Here is a 19,853-nt window from a genome sequence, read left to right as displayed (position 1 = left end):
AAACTCCTTAATGACAAACTGCTGTGAAAGTGTTGGATCTAATATACATTATTGGCAGAAAATAAACTTTTGATTAGTAAATGAATTAGGTGATGATCTTTACCATTATGTACCAACAACCACAAAAATACACTAATAACTTTTCATAACAAATGTGGTGCATTACCACAAAGTTAACACAACCAGGAAAAAAATAGTAGGCAAAGAGTCAAGTGTCAAGAGACCAACTAAAACAAACACGAATCACAATAAGGGTGACTTAAAATGAAACAAAACATCAACATCTAAACCTAGGAAGTGAATTGAGTTTTCTACAGCAATATATTTACTGAACATTCAGAAATAATGTTTTCTAAAATAATAAAATGCAATGTTTCTATATCATTTACATAACAATCAAACAAGTCAATATAATAAACAGTTGTTGTTTTAAACATTGTGTGAACATTAAAACATGACATTGTCATAACGTTTAAAAATGGTAAAATGTAACATTACTCTAACGTTCAGACAACAGAAACGTTCCTAGAACTTAAAAAAAACTGGCCGCTTTTAACGTTGGCAGAATGTTTTTGGGAACATTGGGAACTTTCAGGGAACGTTCTTAGAACGTTTTATTTCTAGCTGGGTTATCCACATATGATGTATGCGGTACAGAAATAGACTCAGATGCCGCTGGCCCACTGGCAGAAGGAACAAATGATTCTGCACCAGGATGAAGAGGTTTAGGCACAGCTCTATGAGCAGATGAAGGAGATTCAGAATGCACATCTTGGTACACCTTTACTCATGCCATTGACTCTGCTAATTTAGTTTCCAACTCTAGTTTTTCCTTCCTTCTCCTCAACAATTCTTCTTGCTCCTCTAAATCATGTCTCCTTTGGAGCATTTGTTGAGAAGCCAATAAAGCAGCCAGGTCAGCTTTAGCTTTCAGACGAGTGGAGGAGATTGAAGATCGACTCAATCGAGATCCATGAGATGTCGTTCCAGATCTCTTACTGCTTTGAAACACTGTCCATAGGTTGAATTTCATTTTCAAAGTTTCCAAAATCCATTTCAGTTTGTTGATGAGCATTAGAGAGCTGGTCATTGTGTGTTGTGGACACAACTTCAACAGAGGGTGAAATACCAGATGCACAAACCCCTTGAGATGTCACATCTACTTCCTCAACCCTAAGCTCGTGGGTATCAGGAAGAGCAGTGCGTGGAGAAGATTTCCCAGTTTCATTCATCCATTGTTGTACATCATCCACAAAACCATTATGATATTTCAAGATTGAGTCAAATCATTCATTTTGTCTATTTTGTTCCTCAGGAGGTAGTAAAGGCAATACATTTTTATGTAACACAGATGCATCATCCATGAGCAATTGTATCGTTTTCAGCATTGAACACACTTGAGATGCATTGTCATCACGTTTCATCAGCCCTTTCATTGACCCAATCGTACTCTTCACTTTAATCTTGCGGTCCCTTTGCAAGACTTCAATTTAAGCCAACAGCGCCTTTTCCGTGGGCTTATGCTCTCGTTTGCTACTATCAGCAGCGTGCTCCATATCCTCCGAGTTCATTCTCCAAAACAAATGACAACGTCAGCTGCGTTTCAAACAGCGCGCTCACAGAACCAAACAATGAATGAACATAACGAGGCCGCACGCGAGAGCCCATAAATATGCAGGTGAAACACAAAGCACTTGCAATCCAACACCAATCCAACGTAACGACTACGACAGCATCTTCCACAACAGCGACAGCCACAATCTATTCAAACCGCTGACATACCTCGTTTGCCGTTTGTATGCGCGTCGTGTCCGTCGATCCAATTCACGGTGTGTGTCCGTCGATCCACTTCACGTGCGTGTCCGCCGCAATGCTTACCCTCAATTTCCACCGACTGCGGAAAGGCTGCGGATCCGCTCCGGAACGGCGGCGGAGTCAATCGGTTTCCATTCAAGTCAATGTGTGTATTTCCACTGACTGCGTTCCGAATCCGTCACAGCTCCGGCCATCCGCAGCCCTCCGGCACAAATACGCAGAGCTTCTATTTTTGACGGATGCCGGACAGCTCCGCAGGGCGGAGCCATGACTTTATCGCGTGATCATACCTGAATTCGCGAGATCTCGTGTTGTGATCTGGGCTGGTTTGTAATAACGTCATAATTCAACGTCATAATGGGCGGAGACAGAACTAGATATCGCGCGATCTTCATGTGAATTTGCGAGAACTCACGGGTCCTCGTCACTTCAGCACGCAGCCGGTCTGCAACAAATATGGATCCGGTGGGTATTGGCAGACGGCGAAGTGCGGAGCCGTAACGCAGCGGAGCCGATCTGCAGCCGCTCCGCAGTCGGTGGAAATCCGGGGTTATGCTGTATGCAGAAACAGCCTTTTCCAAATTGCGTCCGTGACCCAAAAGTTGTGAAGTTTTCTGTTGACTAACGCCTGTTTCACACATACTCCGTATGCAGTGCGTTTGCGGTGCGTGTTGCAGTACGTATGCGGTGCGGTCCGTCAAGCATCCGTTGTGCTTTCACACATACTCCGTATGCAGTGCGTTTGCGGTGCGTGTTGCAGTACGTATGCGGTGCGGTCCGTCAAGCATCCGTTGTGCTTTCACACATACTCCGTATGCAGTGCGTTTGCGGTGCGTGTTGCAGTACGTATGCGGTGCGGTCCGTCAAGCATCCGTTGTGCTTTCACACATACTCCGTATGCAGTGCGTTTGCGGTGCGTGTTGCAGTACGTATGCGGTGCGGTCCGTCAAGCATCCGTTGTGCTTTCACACATACTCCGTTTGCAGTGCGTTGCTAACTGGTGCTTCTGCGTATCAAATAATCATGTGATTGACACTTTCTGTTGAAAAGCGCCTCATCAATAAACTATATAATAGCCTGCTGTGTTTTTTTTCTTCACAAAACAATATACTTTAGATATTATTTGATAGACTATGATATTTAAAAATCTGTAGTGTAATGGTCAGAACACATGAAAGGATCAAAGGTCTATTTATCTCCACATATATCTTAAATATAAATTAGCATTATAACTTTTGAAGAGAAAATATAGGTGACAGGCATGGTTACATTATAGGCTACATTTCCTATACTATTTATATATTTGCATAGACGAGAGTATTTATATAACGGCAATGAAGCTCATATGACAAGAAATATTCTCAAATAATTAAAATAACAGCATAATGACATGAATAAACAGACAAGGAAGCAAGATTGACATGCAAATTGTATTATTATTACCGGAAAAACAGCAATATTACTGAAACAAACTCTGAGGTAAAACACGCTGTTATAACTGCAACACGTCTAAATAAGCTCAATAACAATTGAAAAAAATAATTATTATCTTCCAAAACGTTGTATGACAAACATTATATTTAAAGCAAATGTATTCTTACAATCATTCAAGATCAACACATTATTCCATATTACTGAGCACGTTCGTCTCTCGCCTCGCTCTGTTATAATAGCGCTGATTGACAGGTGCGCTTCCCCGTCTATCAAACAGATCATTTTGTATAGTTCTCCTTAGAAAAATTAACCATAATTTTAACGGTTGACAAAACGGTTTTTGTCAGATTGATTATGATTTGTATTACCTTAGTTTAACTAAAAATTCCATGGTTATGGATATTGTTATAAGACAATATAAATTTGGTTACTGTTGTTTTACAAATAAAAACTAAAAGACCATGTTAGTATAATTAAACAATGGTAAAATTAATAGCATACTTTATGTATATGCAATGTATATAAACACGGTAGAATATTTAACAAGATGTTATACATATCATTTTTTAACTCGTGGTAAGTTACTTACTTAATTGCTTACTGGGATTAAACAAATAGGATTACAGAAAAAAACTTTATTTACATCCATTTAGAGTGAAATTACTGCATTTTTGTGTAAATCCGTCTTCATTCTGACCACAAAACATGCGCTATCACTTTAAATCAGCGCGTGCAGCTTGCGTGCCATACAGCAAAAATAGACTCGCTGCCGAAACAATCGCAGCACTGCTGCACCGCACCGCACCGCATCTGCAACGGACAGGACGGACCGCATACGTATGCTGTGTGAAAGCTCTAACCTGTTAACATGGCTACGTAGAAAATTACGCACCGCAAACGCACTGCATACGGAGTATGTGTGAAACAGGCGTAAACTTAAACGAAAACGGTCAACAGAAAGTGAACACTCCTGGCTACTCACCCCCTCTCTACACACACACCTAAACACTTGCTAAACAAAACAGGAAATGCCACCAGGTAAATATGATAGTCATGTGACCAAACCACCTGGAAGCATCCGTGCAAAATACAAAATAAAAGACCCAGGTTTTCTGCACCTACAACGTTGTTTTTCATTGCTTTATTCGCCAAATGTATGTTAATGGACTACAGTTTGAAACACATTAGCGTGACTCTCTCTAAAGTTTACACATCAAGAGTTCTGATCTTTGAAGGGCATACTGTGATGATCACGTCTGGACCGGACACATTCAACCGCATGTGCCTCTGTGCGTACAGAAAGCTGCTCACTTTAGCGTTTTTTGCGGTTAATATGTCCACACCAAAGACATGTTGCTTCAGACAAGCACATGCAGGTTGCGGTTTCTGTTTGCGTCATCACAACATCTCGGCCGTATTGTTTCGGTGATAAAAGTCTTTCAGCTGAAAATTTCCGGTGGCCGAATATTCAGTGCATCCCTACCCACTCCTTTTCGAGAATCATTAGGTGTGTTCGACTTTATGCCGGTAAGTAATTTTGTCCGACTTGAGCTGGCGCTGAAGGCACCTGTCTGTGAAGGTTGGATTAAACTTGAAACGCACGTGATCGTTGTCATCAGCGAGGCGACCAATAACGAAGATCTGTGTCGTCATCACAACTCCATGCACCGCTCTGAAGAGGCTTCCCTGCAAGTAAGCCTACAATGGCCCTTTATGGGCCCACTTAGGGCTAGTCTAAGGGCCCCGCGCAGGTTTGCTCATTGGCAAAACGTTGGCCCTTTAGCGCTGGCCCTGCGCAGGCAGCCCTCACTTAGCCCCCAGGAAGCCCTCATACAGAAAAATCCCCAGAGTTAAATAAACACTGCTGGATGTATATACTGTCCCATCTTACAGAGTGTTAAAAAGTAACAATGAAGCAGAATTAAAAGCTTTGTTATCCTCTTTCTCAACATCTCTGTCTGAAATATAAAATTGCATTTTACATCTTACTTGTAGAGTCATTTTCTTAACTTATGTTAAGATGTTGGCTGTTTCATTTAAAGTCACCATAATTGTGATCAGTGGTTGTTTTAGTTGGACTTTGACTCTTGACCGTTGGCTTGTTAGTGTTTTCTAACTGCTATATCTAAGTGTGTTTAAAACACATGTTATAGCAAAGAAAAGGCAATTGTAGTTGAATATTGATGGTTGATACATAAACATTGTCAAACATAATCATTTAATGAACAGATTTATTAATATAGTTTTCCCCCCTCATCAGAAGCATCCTTTTCTGTTAATAATGAAATACTCAGTGTAAGGTCCAGAACTCTCATAGCAGTTTATCATTTTGAAGGATTTTGATAGTTTGCACATAAACATTAACCACTGCACAACGTAGATGCACAGACATCAAGAATCAGAGTATGAATCTCAACAATGGTGACAAAGAAAATGGTAAAAAAAGGTCATTATTTATTCATGCCGCAGTGCATTCTGGGAGTTCTGGATGAGATTTGTAATTTGTTGATACCCAGCATGCATTGCAGCATGAAGCTTTTCGTTTTATTGTCACCATCATTGTGATTCATACTCTGATTCTTGATATTTGTGTGTCTACATTGTGGAGCAGTTAATTTTAAGTGTCAGTGTTTCAAAATTCTTCAGAAAGACAAACTGCTAAGAGAGAGCTCAATCTCATACTATAGTATCACATTGTCAGAGAAAGATCCTTCTGTTAAGCGTGCAAACAATAAATTAATACATAAGTTTTTATATGATGATGTTCAGACTTTATTTACTGAATTGACCACCACCAAAGGATCGCATGCTGCTATAACAAACATGTTTTAAACACACAAAGTTATAGCAATCAAAAGACTGAACAATGCAAGAGTCAAGTTTAACTAAATCAAACACTGATCACAATAAGGGTGACTTTAAATGAAACAAAATCTAAACCTAAAGTAAGAAAATGACTCTACAAATAAGATGTAAAATGCAATTTTAGATTTCAGACAGAGATGTTGAGAAAGGGGATAACACCGGTTTTAATTCTGCTTCATTGTTACTTTTTAACACTCTGTAAGATGGGACAATATATACATCCAGCAGTGTTCATTTAACTCTGGGGATTTCTCTATGTGAGGGCTTCCTGGGGGCTAAGTGAGGGCTGCCCATGCAGGGCCAGCGCTAAGGGGCCAACGTTTCGCCATTGAGCAAACCTGTGCGGGGCCCTTAGGCTATGCCCATACAGGCCCATCGTAAGCTTACTTGCAGGGTTAAAGCATCTGTTTTTACAAGAATAAAGTTCAACATTAGCATCATTTAAACACCAATGAAGTGGGGTCTACATTTTTTATCCATTTTATATTGATTATCATGACACAATATAACATCGCGACTACATGAAAAGAGCTTTAACTGTTATAAAAATACAGATTTGTGGGCATTTGTGGAACTGAGGGCGTGAAAATAAACATGAAACACACGTGATTGTTGTCATGCGGTGAATCCGACCAATCGTGAAACAGCTGTGTCGTCATTACAGCCCGTGCAGAATCGCTCTCGCGGTACAATAAAGCCATAACATTATAAATTCATGTTTTTATAACAGGAAAAAACATGTTAATATGCATGCATATGTTATATTGTGTCGTGTAATCAAATATAAATGAAAATACCAAACTCTATTGGTATTTTAATATAGGCTTGTTTCCCGTTATTTTTGGGCATACAGTATAAGCAGCATTTAAAATATTCGATATAAAATGTTTCTGGTTGCAACTTTTTATTAAAAGGTTTGTTTTTACCAAATTCACCATCTAATTCACTTCATTTGCGGTTAAAAAAAACAGGAATCAGGGCACACATGTCACTACGGCAAGCAGCATGTGTCCGGCTGACGGCTCCCCATCAGCTCCTCCCTCGACTGCAAGCGGCAAACCTCGCCTACCGGTCTGCGCAGCGCCGGATGATCTCGAACACACCTATTTGCTCTGTGCAAAAATCTGTGAGGTATTTTTGTTCTCGGCCATGTCAATCAAACGCAGATTCGGGTGGTACGCCTCCTTTCGAAACAGCTATGAAATTCACCGAAGCTTCTGGCTTGTTCGACTTCATGTGGTGCCGCAAGATGTCAGAGTTCCGCGAGAGCGATTTAAAAGCAAACTCCTCCGTATGATTTCGCAAATCGCTCTCGCGGGACTTTGCCGTCATCCGGCTATCGAACAAGCCTGTTCATTTAAGGCTTGTTCGACTTCATGCGGCGCCGTAAGAACCTTCAGCCGGATGACGTCAAAGTACCGCGAGAGCGATTTGCGAACTCATACGGAGGAATCTCCTTTAAATCGCTCTCGCGGTACTTTGACGTCATCCGGCTGAAGGTTCTTACGGCGCCGCATGAAGTCGAACAAGCCTATAGCCATAGTCACGTGACATGGGTGTTTCGTTTCGAATCATACGTCGTCACGTGACATGTGTGTTTCGAATCACACTTCTTTATACAATCTATGGTCCTGAAACATCTACGTCTCGAGGCCGAAACGTTAATTAGTTTCGCGTCAGCCATCCCTACAAATAACGGAAATCATCGTGACAATGAATTCTTGAATAACTGTTAACTTACGGATCATCGTTTTATAACCCAACACCTAACGTTACTGAAACATGAAGACGATCACTTTACTCGTCGTCGCTTTATGTATCAACGGTAAGTTTATTTATTCTGGCTCTAGGCACGATGAAAGACCGTGTGAAAGTGAAAGACGTTAATATTTTATTTTATCCTCAAGTTTTCTACGCCCCACAAGGCCTTGCGCCAGAAGGGGAGCGTCTTCCGGTTCAATGTAGTTGACAGTCGCTCAAGACTGACTTGCGATCCAAACTTGCAGGCGATGTGATAGATTCAGCCTGTGATGGTAAGACGATAAACGGGACGATGGAAAGCTCAGAGTATCTATAAAGTTGATCGGGCGATGTATTATGTCGGAAACGACCATGTGTATCTATAAAAGTGGACATTGAGCCGAGCCAAAGTCTAACGTTAAACGTGAAGTGTTTACTATTTGTCAATCATATTATTCTGTGTTGGCTTCTTGTCAACGAACTGAAACGAGCACACAAACAGATGTATAGAGGGTGTTTTTTTGGGAGGCTATGCAAACAGGGACACTCGATTAGGTTTAAAACATTCGCGTTAAAGCCACACTGAATTTGTTTAAATGAGCACATCAGGTTTTCCCTGAGCGCCATAACGTCTTTTCCCATAAAGGTTTGCAATAAGTGATCCCCAAAACACTTGGCCTCTTCAGTAATAGCCCACAAAATACCATTTTAATGCTACTTCCGCCGCCTCATTGGAAGTACCCACGTTCTTTATTACAGTGGCGCCCACTGAAAAATTGTGGATAATATAGGCGGTCTATGTTGTAAGCAGGACTTTGAACCAGATTTTTTCCCCAATTTGTTCATTCCGAACAGAAACAGTATTTTAACATTTTCAGTTCAACCTTAAAATTGACGTTCCTGAAACGTTTAGAACAAAAATAAAGTTCCCGAACCGGTTAATAAAGTTCCATGTCAGCTGTGGGACATACAAATAAGTAGGCTGATCATTAGGACATTAAACTTAAATTATTAGTCTACATAATTTTCCTTCTCAAGTCTCTATCTTGTCATCAAACATTAAAAAAGGCTAAATTTTTGTAAGCGTCATAACTGTAAATCTGACATGCCTACATTTGTTGAGTGCACTTAAACACGTGCACACACACACACACAGACGGAGGTCAAATTCCAAATGACGCTTCAGGTTCTTGCACATAAAGTGAAAATTTTCAGTGCTTTATTCGCCAAATGTATTTTAATGTACTACAGTGTGAGAGACAGTCGAGCAACTCTCTCTCAGTTTATACATCAAGAGTTCTGATCTTTTAAGGGATAATCTCGTTTGATTGGAGTTGGACCGGACACATTCAACCTCATATACGTCTGTGCGTTAAGAAAATTTCTCAATTTAGTGCCTTTTTGTGGTTAAATTGTTTAAAATCACTTAAGTGTGCAGGAGAGCGTAGTATAAAGCACAGGAGATGCACTGGATTTTGTCGAAATAATGCTGAACGTCTGCATACACGTTTGACTGTGTGCATATACTTGTGTGCCACTCCTTGGCACACAACACTAAACAAATGCATTGAGTTTGTTTGTGCGCGCGCATGTGTTTGCGGGTGCATGTTTTTACAGCCAAGTTATCATGTTAATAATCGGAATTATGATTTTTACTAGAATCCCGCAGCCCTATTACATACCTTCTACGTAAAAAAAATTGTGGGCAGTTGTGGCCTAGTGGTTAGAGCGTTGGCTCGAGTGTTGCGGTTCGAGTCTCATGTCCGGCAGGTTGCAACTGTGGTCTCCAGGGGCGCTGGAATAGCTAACCACTGCTCTGTGTGTGTGGTCATGACTTGCAGTGCGTGTTCACTACTCTGTTAAATGCAGAGATCACATTTCGAGTATGCGTTGCATGCTTGTCACTTTCACTTCTTCATTACTCTCATAGCAAGCAACTGAAGGTAAAATGCCTCTGTTGTGTGCAGTTTGGGGGTGTACAAAAGAATTGTCATGATGTTGTCCCTTTAACTGGCGCAGCCCTTTTTGAGTGGGGGGGTTGGTGAAAGGTGATATACACCTTTAAATTAATATAACTCTGGCATTTATTTATTTTTAATTTTTGGTCGAGAAGCCTAATTTTGGTTTTAATTTTGGTAATTTTTGGTTTTAAAGAAGACACTTCAACGTTTTTTAGGGAAGTGTCTGGAGGTGAAAACATTATTTTTTTTAAAGCAGTTTACATTTATTTGTAATAAATAAAAATGCAATATAGTATAATTTTTAATACATAAAATTGTCAAAGAACTGAGGTTTGTGCTGGTTTGCTTTGAGGTTTGCTGCATACTTGTGTCACAAATGAATAAATTACAGTTACTGCATTATTATTACTGCTAAAAGGTTTTGAAATATGAAAACTACATTCTTAGACCTTTCCAACAATATATAGTTTGTCGTGATAGATTAACATTTACATATATTAAAATAAACGTAGGTGTCCCGCTCACGGGACAGGTAGGGGCTACAATGCTCCTAGTAAAAAAGTTAGTTTGGAGCCAAGCTTAAATACAGGAAATATAATGATTTCATATTTAATGTAGACCACAGCAAAAAAACGAAACAAAAAAAAACATGAGATTTACTAGTTAACATCTCAATGATCTTACTTCTATAACACTGTCAGTATAAATATACATTTTAGTTTAATCTCTCCATCTTTCTGTTTGTATACAGGTGTGGTGACAGATGAGTCAGTGGCAGTGATTGAGGGAGATAATGTTACTCTACACACTAATACTGAAATACAGAGAGATTATGTGATTATCTGGAGGTTTGGCGATCAACAGGATCTTATAGCCAAACTTAACAGGGAGGCCAATTCACTCAGAATAAATGATGATGTTCTTGACGGGAGATTCAAAGGCAGACTGAAGATGAACAGTGAGACTGGAGATCTCATCATCACAGACATCACAACTCAACACACTGGAGATTATAAACTGAGTATCAATGGAGAGAAGATTACAACAAAGACATCTATCTTTAGTGAGTATCTCAAGATTTACTTAGTTATCTAGTTTTTTGATAGTTATCTTATGTACGTCATTATTAGGCACTTTTAATAAAATGTACAGTATGAAGTAACACATATTTGTAAATGTGTATTAATGTTTTCTGTGATGTTAATTTAAAACATTTAGTGGTAAAAAGATCCCATCAGTAAGTTAAAGTGGAAATTAAGCAGCCAGACGAGTTAAAACTTTTTAGTAAATGGACCTCTACACTATAAAAAATACTACAAATGTAAGGATGTAAGCCATTCGAAAGCATAACAAGCAGTCTGATTTCACGATAATTTCATTTGTCTGTCGGTATGTGAAGTGCCGCATGCAGTTGACACCCCTTAGTTAGTGACGTATGAAGAACGGCCCCTGTATTCAGTGGTGTCATCATTTAATATTAAATGTGATGTTTATGTTCATCTTTATATTATTAATTTACTTCTGTACAATTTTACTCTTTCTGTTTATCTTTTAGGTGTGTCTGTAGAAAAAATGATGGAACATGGTAACAATGTGAACATCAATGGTCAGTAGATCGCTTTAACATAGTAAAGATTATTATCAAAGTAGCATTGTAATTTACATGAAACATTGTACTAAAACAAGTTTGTGTATAATGCAGCATATTTCTATAATGCCGTTTATGTCGAGTAAATCTGTCACAGTAACAAGAAAAGTGCAGCCACATTTAACAATCTAACATAGAAACAACAACAATGATGTTTGATTTATTAAACTTTATTCATCTCTCTTTCTCTCAGATGAAGAGTCTTCTGGTTTGTCTTCAGGTGTTGTAGCAGGACTCTGTGTTTTTCTTTTGGTTCTTGTTTTTGCTCTTGCTGTCGCTGTTTTTCTTTACAGACGTCTCTCTAGGTCTACTGGGTAAGAAATATCTTCAGCTGATACAATATTTATATAATGATAACCTTTATTGTGCTAAAGTACAGAATGAATTTAAAGATGTAAAAGGTTTGTTCATATTCATCATTATACTGATTTACACTGAAAAACAGTGCTTTTAATACATTTATATTAGAGCTGTCGTTTGAAATGACTTCAGATGTTTTGTAATTCATAGTTTGTATTAAAGTAATAGTTTACATGCAGCAAATATCACCCTTTTCACTTATACAAAACTTGTACAAAAAATATAAACTACAGCAAAACACTGGAAATACAAATACAGGAATCCAAATCTAATAGCACTCATGATAAAACTTTTTTCATAATTATACATATGCACAAATCTAATTTTGTCAAGACATTTTACACCTGCTTCAATATTTATATTTTAGAAATAACCGGGCAGACATTAACGAGGAAGAGACAGGTAATGGTGATGTTTATTGTACACACACATCATGTGTTTCAGATTCAGTCAGATAACACAAAACACACAGCATTGTAAACACACATCTTATATTCCGTTTTACCTTCAGAATAGAAATAAAGTTGATTCCCTGGGATTCAAACTCATGACCTTTGAACTGCTAACATAAAGTATAACCTGCTGAGTTAGGGCTCAGTCACACCAAAAGCGTTTATGGCAGTTGCAGGCGCCTTTTTTGAATGATATTCTATGGGCAGGGCGCGTTTGCGCGCTGTTTATGCGCGCCGAGCGCCTTGCGGTTTTCTGCCGCCTGCCGCGCACGCGTTTTTGAAGGAGCGCTGAGAGCGGAGGAGCGCCTGACGTCATTCGCGTCTTCCATTGTCCAATCGAATGAGGGGAGAGGCGGGCCTTACGTTGTGGCGAGGGAAGTTTACAGTTGCTTTGAAGAACCGGACTCCACTCGCTCACTCTCTCCTGCGTGTTTGTGCTCCTCTTATCCTCAAACAAGGTCAGAGCAAGCGCCCTCTTTTTAAAGTTTCTGCTAATATGACAGTTAACAGCAAAAGAGCGCTCACGCTTCAATATTTGATTGACAAGACAGCTGACTCGGTGGTTGCTTAGCAATATGAAAAGCCGCGCTGCACTGCTCTTTTTTAAAAAAGGCAGTGCGTCGCGCCTTGCGTTTGCAAGCGTTTAAAGCGCTTTTGGTGTGACTGAGCCCTTACAGGATTGCATTTGTAGATGTTTATCTTCTGATTTTATCTCTCATCTGTGTCCATCACAGGCAAAGAGTCAACAGAGATGAAGAAACCTTTGAGGACTGAAAACAACAGCAGTGATGTTCCTTAAGTGTAATATGATCATTGTCTGAGGTTTGTTTCATTTTGTTTCATTTACACTACCAACACTACCACTACGTTTACATGCACCCTAATAATGCGATTATAATGGGATTTTGGCAATACTGTGATTATACTTTACCTCATGTAAACGCAATGCTTCGATAAAAATAATGCGATTAAGCTCATAATCGCAGTAAGTATCACATTAAAAGAGGTGGCGTACGCCGTTTATAATCGCAGTATGCGTCCATGTAAACGCTTTAATCGCATTTATACCGCACTACCTGAAGTGCGCGTGTGTTTTAGTCACGCACCTTTAACACAAATTAGTTTTAAACTTGACATTAGGAAGTTTTACGTGAACTCTGCCAACACGACTCGCTGTCAGCAGTCTGTCTTCATTCAGAAATAGCTCAAATTACACAACAGCAGTGTATAAAACTTTTAAGGGACATTATAACGGTAATTATAACGATAAATATATTAGTGACCGCATCATAATGATAACTTCATGCTAATTCGCTCAACCTAATGTTGGAAATTTACTTTTTGGCAATTGTTTACATGTCACTGAATATGTAAATATGCTTTTTTTTGCATTTACACAAAAATGAATGTAGTAGTTTGTGTAATAATATCTTACCTTTTGGCGTAGTCAGTGTGGTAGAAAAAGCATTAAGTATTGAATTTCACAGCAACTGCATCAGCACTGGATACCTGAGGTAATTTTGTGTTATAGACCTCAGCAATGAATGAGCTTTCTACTGCATTTAAGTGCGCATGCACTTCAAGTTCAAATAGATTTTATTGGCTGTCAATAGTTTATCGTTCATCATGTGCCAAAATCGCTATCGTTATAGTTGTTGTGTGAACTCTGCTATTATCTTTAATATAAAAAGATTTTTAAAACTATATTTTTATAGTTATCGTTTTAATGTAAACGCCCTTTACAGGCACTGTAATAATTTCTGTCTTCATCACGGCACCGGATAATGAAATACATCCATAACAACGTGTTTGTCATTTAATGTAAGTAAATTAAAACAGTGGAGCATATATGTGAGTTCATCATTTGTGCTCTGCATTGGGCTATGTGTGAATAATCCGAAAATAAAAACTGCATGTAAACCGGAGTGAAGAGGTTAGATCCAGTCATGTAAACATCTTACTGCGATTAAGTCCTTACTCGCATTATTGGTGTACATGTAAACAAGCTCATTGATTTTCTAGAAATATGCACATGCAGATTAATTTTATTGGATTTTTTAATGACGTGTTCGAGCAATGTTGCTAGGTTCCTTCTATGGGAGCGATCCCATAATCAGCATGTTTATGTCCACATAAAAGGCACATCTTAATTTTATAGTTTTCTGGGATTAATGTGATTTAACCAAACCAAAGTTTAATTTTATGCTAATCATAAACATAGCAGAGTATTTCACATCATCAAAAGAAATAAAGAAAAACTATAGCACTATTTACCTGCGCATGTTTTAATATAAAGTCCTATAAATGTTTTTATATTAATTTTTTTCAGGATTTACGTATAACTTGATGTAGTTTTATATTAACATGGAATAATGCAAAAACAAAACTGAACAAGCCGGCATCAGTGTGTATTTCCTGTATTCATTTTCTTCTCTTTTGAATTACTTTATTTTCAATTTCTTTCTTTCACTACCACAAATACATTCATACTTCATAGCATTTTTATGAACACTATCTTATCAATAACTTAACACTGTGTCTCAACTGTGAATGAATAACAATAATAAAAACTCTATTTTTTTGCTTAAAATATCTTGATCAGCATGAGTGTATCTATAATATTTGCTTTTTTATCTTCATGTCTGCACACCTAATGAATGTTATATTGTTTAGTAGTAAATATAATACATCGTCTGAATAAACAGTTAAATATAACTTAAGAGAGAATTTGTGTGTTAAATGCCTTGTTTAAAAAATAAGCTTTGATAATCAGGAATTACACTACATATTTTACACTAAAACAGCATTGATTTATATAAAGATTTTTATTCTTTAAATCCTCTGTCATTTGTCTTTGTTCATGTTGTAAATTCTGCATCTTATTTTTATTATTTTCGCTCTCAGGAAAACTTTCTGTGAAATTGAACAGAAAATCTTTTCTGTCTTTTTATTTACTTCTAAAAATAACTTTTTGACCCATGTTGGGTAAATATTAGACAGACACGGCTGGGTTGTTTTAACCCAATTACTGAGTTATTATAACCATGGTTGCATAATAGCAACCCAACATTGGGTAATTTTTATCCCAGCCATTTTTGTGTGTTTTTGTGCACGATATACTGTATATCCCCTGAGAGCACTTAACGCTGTTAGCTCACTTTAATTGCTGTTATGGTCTCGGTGTGTGATTCTCTTAGCAGTGTTATTGCATAAAATTGTTGTGCTCTTATGTTATATTTGGTGTTAAATAAAAGCCTCTGCTAAAAGTCACGGTTTGGTTTATTTCCATTAGCCATTTTATATAAACATTCTGCTGACACTAGATAGCGCAAGTGAATTTACTGCTCACACTACGACGTCATGATTGTGATCTATATTAAGTCTACATTAATAAGTTTCAAATATAAAATAGGGTTCTTACTTATTCAGTAGATACCACCATAAGTTTCCAAAGGTATTGGTTCTTAATGGTATCCAATAGACAATACATGCCAACAATAGAAGAAAGCAAACCAATAGAGACCAACAGTGACCATTACAGTGTCTATTAAACAGAATTACCATTAAAACCATTACAAATTCTGTAATGGTTTCTATTGTTTTTTAAGCAGGTTTGTGATTGGTCAAGTGCTGCTGACATATTTTATACATCTGAGATCATTAATTTTGGAGTAAAATCTACAGACAATGAGCTTTCCCTCTCTCATCATTATCATGATTTTTAAAAAGTAATTTTGTGTAGACATTTGTTAGCTGCTGGTTTCTACCATAGACTGTAAAAAAGGTTTCTACTCTGACAACATTTATGGGATCTCTTTCGAAAATTAACCATCATTGCTGTTCTTGTAGTGGTGAATATCTGCTATGGCCACAAGATGGCGCTCTATTACGGTTATATGTGTAAGTAAACTTTACACAGTCTTTAAACTCTGTTTTAATTTACTGTCAATACGCGCTAATGTGTTAATATGTTTTAAATGTAGTTGAATTTAACTTAATATCAATGTCAAATTTATTTGTTGAACAAGCAGACGCGTCTCCCCGAATGAGGGTAGCTAGATGGGATACAGCTACAGACACATCTTCCAACGTTAGGGTTATGATTGGTTTGGGATTGGGATAGGATTAATTTGGATGAAACAGCGGTTCTGGCTAGATGTGAGTTACGACCTATGAAAGGTTTGGTTTTTGGTTAGGTTTGGTAGTAGGATTTGAATGAAAACGGCACTCATCTGGCGAGATTTCGCGAGATTATGCCCGCAGCAGTTTCCCTTCTAGCCACAACCGCGAATTCGGCGTCATTTCATCATCGGGATAAGACACGCCCTCTCAGTCAGCACAACGTCGAGGAAACTGAGGTAAAAACTGAGGGAAACAAACGATTATTTGCTGAAATTAAAGTCAACTTGAGTCGACAGTGGATCTGACTAAAAAGTAAGAACTATAAAATAAAAGTCTCATTGCTTCAGGAAAATGTATTTGTTCATCAGTAGTTGATGTTATATTGATCAGTTTCATCTTCCTCAGGTGATGGTTTCAGAGGTCAGATATTTTCATCAGTCTTCATCAGTTTGTGTCTCTAGTCAGGATCCAAGATATTTTATAAAGGTCAGAGATTTACTTTATACTTTTAGTCACTTCAGGCTTCACCTTTGACTTTTCCTCGAGTATAATCAGTTTAACTCTTTAAAAACATAACGGCTGCAACAGTGTTTACAACAAGTCCATAAACTTAATACAGGGTTCCCGCGGGGTCTTAAAAAGTCTTAAAAAGTCTGAAATTTAGAAAGTTAAATTTAAGGCCATAAAAAGTCTTAAAAATTGCCAGATTTTCACCCTAGGTCTTAAATTTAATTAACCCAAGTCTTACATTTCTTACCTCCATTTATTCCCGAAAAGGTTGTCCGAAAAAAATTAAATGTTAAATTAAAATGCTGTAGAACTAACCAGTGACGGAGGAAGAATGTATTTGATGGGTGGGCCTTTAAAAAGAAAAGTTCTGCACTTTGCGTGTCACTGAATGTCTCTTCAAACCAGTTTTTAATCATTATTTTTTAAAGAGGATACAAATGTAGGCTATTATAATCCACGCAATTCATGCCATAAGCTATATTTCAGGTGTTGTGATCCGACTGTATACTGTAGGTTTGGCGAGAAACAAACCTTAAATGCAGATTTTTAAGCAAAAATCTTTTCTGTGTTAATTTAACGAACTAGCCCGTGGCTTACCAGAGCATTTGCCAGGTTCTGAAACAGAGGACCCAGAAGCGAAAAAATCAACACTGCTTTATTGAAAATCAACTTAACAGTCAGGCCGTCAAGTCCCGCGCCATCAACAATGAGTCAACTTTAGTGTTACACAGTTTTCATATGCAGCCTACAAATGCGACCTCTGGAGGCTACAGCCTTTGGATTTAGAAATGGCCTTGTTTGCAACACACAACAAACCACTAACAGCCTTTTAATAGTAAATTCCTTTTCATTTCATTATTGTGTAATTAGAGAGGGGAATAAATGCGATGGCGGTATAGCGCATATTTATGCATATAACGTATGGGTGGAGAAAGTGTAAAACATGTTAACAAGGCACATATCAGCAGATGACCATACTGATCTTCCCATATTAGTGGATTTTATTTGTCAAAAAAAAAAAACAATAAACAAAGATATAATAAAAATATAATGTTTTGAGAATTTCTGAGATCATTGTGCCGCTTTGGTCTTAAATTTCACTCATAATAGTCTTAAAAAGGTCTTAAAAAGTCTTAAATTTGACTTGGTGAAACCTGCAGGAACCCTGTAATATATATATTTTTCAGAAGTAAATGATAGGTAAACACTGTATATGTGTTTATATATATAAAATTATCAATGCAAAAAAATGGTGTATAACTTTATACAAATAATGTAGTAGCCTAATGTACATAAAAGTAGTTTTTACCTATTGCGCCTATAATTAAAATACGTTTTTCTTTTTGTTTACTTTATATTGTGTCCCACTGGAGTCACAGTCAGATGTGATCATGAAGAGGTGATTTCCTGTAGTGCAATGGTTTTAAAACTGGGGTCCGGGCCCCCAGGGGGGCCGCGAGATGGTGCCAGGGGGCCCCAATTTTCTGACATTTTATAAAATACATTAAAGGGATAGTTCGGCCAAAAACGATATTAAACCCATGATTTACTCACCCCCAAGCTGTCCGAGTTGCATATGTCCATCGTTTTTCAGACAAACACATTTTCGGATATTTTAGAAAATATTTTAGATATTTCTGTTCATTAAATGTAATGTTGCGGGGTCCAGCAATAGTCCACGACCTTCAAGTCCAAAAAAGTGCGTCCATCCTTCACAAATTAAATCCAAACGGCTCCAGGATGATAAACAAAGGTCTTCTGTGGGTAATCCGTGCGGTGTTGTTGTAGAAATATCCATATTTAAAATGTTATTAACGTTAAAAACTAGCTTCCGGTAGCGCCGCCATCTTAGACTCAGGAGAGAGGATTAGCGTAGTGTACGCACTTTTCTTAGTGACGTATGACAAATTCGGAGGGCGGGGGCACAGAGCAGCAACAGAGAAACTCTGTACGCTGCGTAAGCTCTCATCCTGAATGCGCATCACTCCAAAATGGCGGCGCTACCGGAAGCTAGTTTTTAACGTTAATAACATTTTAAATATGGATATTTCTACAACAACACCGCACGGATTACCCACAGAAGACCTTTGTTTATCATCCTGGAGCCGTTTGGATTTAATTTGTGAAGGATGGACGCACTTTTTTGGACTTGAAGGTCGTGGACTATTGCTGGACCCCGCAACATTACATTTAATCAACAGAAATATCTAAAATATTTTCTAAAATATCCGAAAATGTGTTTGTCTGAAAAACGATGGACATATGCAACTCGGACAGCTTGGGGGTGAGTAAATCATGGGTTTAATATCGTTTTTGGCCGAACTATCCCTTTAATTTATCATGAATTCTGTGTAATTAAACCTAAAAAAAATAAGGCTACTAACCAACAGCACTACTTTGTACAACTTAATATGTTTTGTTTAATTAAAATGTTAAATTTTAGAACAGTTTTTTGTCATAAATTTTCTTTGGGGGGGGGCGCGAAGGAATGCACCGTACATAAGGGGGGGGGGCGCATGCTGAAAAAGTTTAAGAAACACTGCTGTAGTGTACACTAGATGATTCCCTACTCAACAGTATAGATTGAATACTAAGGGATCGTAAAGTCTCCCTGTAGTCAAGAATTTTATCAACTTAAACTCATCTTTGAGCATCAGAATAACGTATATAAAAGGCGTTTACCTCTTACAGTACTTTCCTTACATTTTAAAACTCTAACTCTACACCCTTGCCTCATTTCCCGGCTGAGAAAAACTATAAAACCATTACAGAAAATTCTAATGGTTTCCATTAAAATACCAATAGGAACCATTACCTTAAAACCACTACACTGTAGTGTGTTTTGGGCCATAATCCATTAGAACCAATACATATTTCATTAGAACCAATACATACCATTAGAGACCAACAAAAACCAATACATTGTAGTGTGTTTTGGGCCATATT

At 37.9% G+C, this 19,853-nt stretch overlaps 1 protein-coding gene across 4 annotated transcripts; it reads left to right on the top strand.

Moving 5' to 3' along the window:
* Window positions 1-7,685: 7,685 nt before the first annotated feature.
* Window positions 7,686-15,545, top strand: LOC141363032 (uncharacterized). Of its 4 annotated transcripts, XM_073865484.1 has the most exons (7): window positions 7,686-7,939; window positions 10,567-10,878; window positions 11,371-11,421; window positions 11,657-11,777; window positions 12,191-12,225; window positions 13,010-13,097; window positions 14,605-15,545. In XM_073865484.1, the coding sequence occupies exons 1-6, from the start codon at window positions 7,897-7,899 to the stop codon at window positions 13,072-13,074; spliced, it is 627 nt and encodes a 208-aa protein (XP_073721585.1). In that variant the 5' UTR covers window positions 7,686-7,896; the 3' UTR covers window positions 13,075-13,097; window positions 14,605-15,545. The 4 variants fall into 4 exon arrangements, with proteins under 4 accessions (XP_073721585.1, XP_073721584.1, XP_073721587.1 ...); XM_073865483.1 differs by lacking the exon at window positions 14,605-15,545 and having other exon boundaries at window positions 13,010-13,225; XM_073865486.1 differs by lacking the exon at window positions 12,191-12,225 and having other exon boundaries at window positions 7,687-7,939; window positions 14,605-15,543.
* Window positions 15,546-19,853: the final 4,308 nt, after the last annotated feature.

This window comes from Misgurnus anguillicaudatus, unplaced genomic scaffold (genome assembly GCF_027580225.2).
Source record: "Misgurnus anguillicaudatus unplaced genomic scaffold, ASM2758022v2 HiC_scaffold_31, whole genome shotgun sequence".
Classification (NCBI taxonomy): Eukaryota; Metazoa; Chordata; class Actinopteri; order Cypriniformes; family Cobitidae; genus Misgurnus; species Misgurnus anguillicaudatus.
This window is presented reverse-complemented; position numbering and strand designations above follow the sequence as displayed.